A 5977-nucleotide genomic window follows, 5' to 3' on the forward strand; every position below is an offset into this window, starting at 1 on the left:
GCCAGAGAGTGAGTACTACAGTACTACTACAGTACTACTAATATAGTACTATAACCTGCAGAAGACCCACCAGAGAGTGAGTACTACAGTACTACTACAGTACTACTACAGTACTACTAATATAGTACTACAACCTGCAGAAGACCTGCCAGAGGGTGTGTACTACTACAATACTACTACTACAGTGCTACTACTATAATACCACTATAATACTACTACTACTTTAGTACTACTACTATACTACTTTAATACTACTACTATAGTAATACTACTATATTGGGCTCCCTTGAAAAAGAGGCTAAAGGTCTCAATGGGACTCACCTGGATAAATAAAGGTTAAATAAAAAATAATAATAATAATAAAATAACCTGCAGAAGACCAGTGTGATGGAAAAATCGACATGTTGTTTGTTTTTATAACTTCGGCCTTGTTCTTTCCTTTCGCGTATTGTCTCGCCATCCTGCCTTTCCTCAGAGTCGACTATTCATTGACCTTTGTGCTCGGTTCAGCCACCTCACCAGTGAGCGATGTCGTCAAAATGTTATCCCCGTGTGCTCTGGTCAGCTGTCCCACCTTCCTCCTCGGAATCAATGCCCTCGTGCTGTGGTCGGCGGTCCCACCTTCCCTTCTCTGTGGGTCGCCGGCCTACCTTCCTTAGAGTCAACCAATAGTGTTAACCTTCGTACTTGGGTAAACCGGTCACAAAGGAGAAGACATCCTCTTATAGGCACTCTTCTGCTTGATGAGAACACAGGCAGCTCTGTGTTTTGGGCAAACATTACTTGATTTGATTATTGACATCTGCAATGTGGGAAACGGTATAAATAACTCACTCTGCTAGAGAGGAGTCTAATGTATGCACGCATTAAACCTAGGATAATTGCTTTCCAATGTACTGTGTGCTTTTTTGCAGTGGGAAATCTCATCTGTCCTAGACGCAATCTCTGTTAAAGGGATATTGCCACGACACCAGGCCAGAGAGAACACGCATACTACTACTACTAGTACTACAATACTGCTTTAATACTCTTTTTCAGGTTATATGCCTGTGTGCGTACTGTGTATAGCACGAGTAATCATTATTACACACTGCGTATAGTCCAGGTGCTGTGCTGCTAATGCTAGCGCTAGCTGTGAGGTGGTGTGGTCCGGGGGCCATCTTAGCGAGGTCACTGTGAGGTCACCCCCACTGACCGGCGCTGTGTTTCTTCTTCGGTGGTAGCTGCGCTCCTACAACCGCCACACGCTGGTGGCCGACCCGTTTGAGGACGGCTGGAGCGACCTGCTGCTGAAGAAACACAAGATGATCGAGCTGGAGAAGAAGGTAGGCGGAGCACGGGCACGCACACACGCACGCACGCACGCACGCACACACGCACACACACACACTACGCACGCACGCACGCACGCTAGGGGTGGGCGGTATACCGGTAACGTCACCGCCACCGGTGTCACGTTCTGCCCGGTATGTAGTTTGCAATACCGTCATGACGTCATAAAAACCCACACGTTTTGGTTTAGAGCGCATACGGAGAAAGATAGTAGTTGAAAGAAAAGTTGGTTCCTAAAAAAAAAAGAGCTACTCCTGTGATTTAGAGCTGGTTCGGATAATCAAATCAGCGGACAAAGAGCAAACTACGATATTGTGCAAGGTATGCCGTCGTGTTGTTTTAGCCAAAGGTGGCAACACCAGCAATTTGTTTCACCATTTAAAAAGCACGCATGCCTGTGTGTACAAGGATGTAATAAGGGCCAAAAGCAGTAGATCAACCGGCAGCTGCGCCAGCGGAGCACGTCAGAAGACAACACAACAGGCGTCACTCCAGGCTTCGTTCACTGCTGGCGTGCCTCACGATAAAAGCAGCGGGAGGTGGAAGGAAATAACAAGAGCAGTTGCGCATCATATCGCCATGGACACGGTGCCGATTCAAGTAGTGGAGAGAGATGGGTTTCGAAATTAGCTTGGTGTTTTGGACCCACGCAGTGGCGGTTTTAGGCACGGGCGAGGCGGGGAGCCTACATGGGGGGGGCGGCACGAGCACACGAGAAAAAAAAAATCATCCGAGCTGCGAAGCGGTTTTCTATTATCGATCATATCACTGTGTGGGGAATTGGCACCCCCCACCCCCCCGTCAACAATTCCGCCGGTCGGTAATCACGCGCGGGGGGGGGGGGCGAAGTCTTTTTCCTTTTCTTATTCTTTACTAGATCCACATTGCTAACCTAGAGTTCACTTGACTCAAAATAACAGAATGGCTGGTACTTATATGACTGAATCAATGAATCACACTAAATTGACTAATTAACTTACATTATGGGGAAGGCTTCTTCTGTCTTTCTTAAGATAAGTACTGCTACATTGCCAATAGAGTGGAAAGAGGTAAAACTAGACTTAAAATGGAATATCTGTTTTATTTTTGTAATACCGTGATATAAAACCGACACCGCAAAAATGGAAAAAACTACTGTGATAAAAATTTAGGTCATATCGCCCACCCCTAACGCACGCACACACACACACTACACACGCAGGCATGCACGCACGCACACACACACACACACACACACTACACACGCACGCACACACGCACACTATACACAGACACACATATACTACACACTACACACACACACACACACACACACACACACACACTACACAGACACAGACACACACACACTACACAGACACACACTACACAGACACACACTACACAGACACACACACACACACGCTACACACTACACCACCCAGAAAGGTGGAGGACGGGGAGGTGGAGGTGGTGGTAGATCAGCTCTAATCCAGACGGGACGGGACTCTTTCAGATCACAGAGATGAACAACTACCTGACGGTCCCCGCAGCCCCCCCGGACTCCCCCACCATCACCAGAGCTCGGCTGGCCTCAGGTACACACACACACACACACACACACACACACACACACACACACACACTCACATGTGTACACACACACACACACACACACACACACACACACACACACACACACTCACATGTGTACACACACACACACACACACACACACTCACATGTGTACACACACACACACACACACTCACATGTGTACACACACACACACACACACACACACACACACACACACACACACTCACATGTACACACACACACACTCACATGTACACACACACACACTCACATGTATACACACACACACACACACACACACACACACACACACACACACACACACGTACACGTACACACTCACATGTACATACACATACATAAACACACGTACACACACGCACACATGTACACACTCACACGTACATACACATACATAAACACACACATGTACACACACACACACACACACACGTACACACTCACATGTACACACAAACACACATGTACACACTCACATGTACACACACACACACACACACACACACACACACACACACACACACACACTCACATGTACACACACACACACTCACATGTACACACTCACATGTACACACACACACACACACTCACATGTGTACACACACACACACACACACACACACACACACACACACACACTCACATGTACACACACACACACTCACATGTATACACACACACACACACACACACACACACACACACACACGTACACGTACACACTCACATGTACATACACATACATAAACACACGTACACACACGCACACATGTACACACTCACACGTACATACACATACATAAACACACACATGTACACACACACACACACACACACGTACACACTCACATGTACACACAAACACACATGTACACACTCACATGTACACACACACACACACATAACACACACACCGCTATCATCAGCTTAAACTAGAACTAGCTTTGACTGCTAGTCCTAGGACTCATAGCACGAGCTGCTATCACTGCCACTAGCCTCCAGCACTAGCATGCGTGTCAGGCTAGCACTAGCACACACACCACGGTGACTAGCCAGCAGCTTGTCACAAGTCCGCACGTCTAGCAACTTCATCGGCAGCTAGCCCTAGCCACGCTAGTGCGCTGCCACTGGCATGTATGGCTTTAAATGGCCATCGCTAGTGTCAAATGCTAGCACTGTTGTCCACCGCTAGCCCCAGCCTGCGCCGCTGGGTCTCCGAAGCTAAGATGGCATCAGGTAAGTATCGTTAAAAAAAAGAGAAAATAAAATAAAGAGAGAGAATCGTGTCAACCTATTGTTAACATGTTAAAAACATGTTACCCAATACCAGCGCAGTGTCTAAAAATACAAAGTCTTCCTCAAAGCTCAGAGCTGTAGAACCTTTGATAAAACAACTTAAACCTAATATAATATATATCTAATATAAACTATAGACAGACCGGGCCAAACGATGCAGTCCTACTTTGATACCACTTAGCATCGTGCTATACCACTTAGCGTCGTGCTACACCACTTAGCGTCGTGCTACACCACTTAGCGTCGTGCTATACCACTTAGCGTCGTGCTACACCACTTAGCGTCGTGCTACACCACTTAGCGTCGTGCTACACCACTTAGCATCGTGCTACACCACTTAGAATTGTGCTATACCACTTAGCACCACTTAGCATCGTGCTACACCACTTAGCACCACTTAGCATCGTGCTATACCACTTAGCGTCGTGCTATACCACTTAGCGTCGTGCTATACCACTTAGCGTCGTGCTACACCACTTAGCGTCGTGCTACACCACTTAGCGTCGTGCTACACCACTTAGCGTCGTGCTACACCACTTAGCGTCGTGCTACACCACTTAGCATCGTGCTACACCACTTAGAATTGTGCTATACCACTTAGCACCACTTAGCATCGTGCTACACCACTTAGCACCACTTAGCATCGTGCTATACCACTTAGCGTCGTGCTATACCACTTAGCACCACTTAGCGTCGTGCTACACCACTTAGCGTCGTGCTACACCACTTAGCGTCGTGCTACACCACTTAGCGTCGTGCTATACCACTTAGCGTCGTGCTACACCACTTAGCGTCGTGCTACACCACTTAGCATCGTGCTACACCACTTAGAATTGTGCTATACCACTTAGCACCACTTAGCATTGTGCTACACCACTTAGCACCACTTAGCATCGTGCTATACCACTTAGCGTCGTGCTATACCACTTAGCGTCGTGCTATACCACTTAGCACCACTTAGCGTCGTGCTACACCACTTAGCGTCGTGCTACACCACTTAGCATTGTGCTATACCACTTAGCGTCGTGCTACACCACTTAGCGTCGTGCTATACCACTTAGCGTCATGCTACACCACTTAGCGTCGTGCTACACCACTTAGCATCGTGCTACACCACTTAGAATTGTGCTATACCACTTAGCACACTTAGCATTGTGCTACACCACTTAGCACCACTTAGCATCGTGCTATACCACTTAGCGTCGTGCTATACCACTTAGCGTCGTGCTATACCACTTAGCACCACTTAGCGTCGTGCTACACCACTTAGCGTCGTGCTACACCACTTAGCATCGTGCTATACCACTTAGCGTCGTGCTATACCACTTAGCGTCGTGCTACACCACTTAGCGTCGTGCTACACCACTTAGCGTCGTGCTACACCACTTAGCATTGTGCTACACCACTTAGCACCACCTAGCGTCGTGCTAAACCCCCAGGATCACCTTACTTTCCTGCAGGGAATTCAATTCTAATAATTTCATTTTCTTTATTTGTTTGGCCCTTAATCACAGACACAGTCTCAAAGGGAAATCTTAAGAAGGAACGCAGAGTGGGGAGGAGGAGGGCCCCTCCTTCAGAGTGGGGGGGGGGGGGGGGGCCTCCTTCAGAGTGGGGGGGGGGGCCCCTCCTTCAGAGTGGGGGGGGGGGGCCCTCCTTCAGAGTGGGGAGGAGGGGGGGGTCCTCCTTCAGAGTGGGGGGGGGGGGCCCTCCTTCAGAGTGGGGGGGGGGGGCCCTCCTTCAGAGT

At 48.3% G+C, this 5977-nt stretch overlaps 1 protein-coding gene across 1 annotated transcript in view; it reads left to right on the forward strand.

Moving 5' to 3' along the window:
• LOC311370719 (sodium/hydrogen exchanger 1-like) overlaps nucleotides 1–2909 on the forward strand; it is a gene marked incomplete at both ends in the record, with an annotated part of 6301 nt that extends 3392 nt beyond the window's left edge. The window contains 2 exons of the mRNA XM_084489047.1: nucleotides 1224–1325; nucleotides 2828–2909. Of these exons, the coding sequence (XP_084345173.1) occupies nucleotides 1224–1325; nucleotides 2828–2909 (184 nt within the window). The remainder of the gene's footprint in view (nucleotides 1–1223; nucleotides 1326–2827) is intronic.
• Nucleotides 2910–5977: the final 3068 nt, after the last annotated feature.

Source organism: Micromesistius poutassou (genome assembly GCF_964030765.1).
Source record: "Micromesistius poutassou genome assembly, contig: SCAFFOLD_6255, whole genome shotgun sequence".
NCBI classification, from domain to species: domain Eukaryota; kingdom Metazoa; phylum Chordata; class Actinopteri; order Gadiformes; family Gadidae; genus Micromesistius; species Micromesistius poutassou.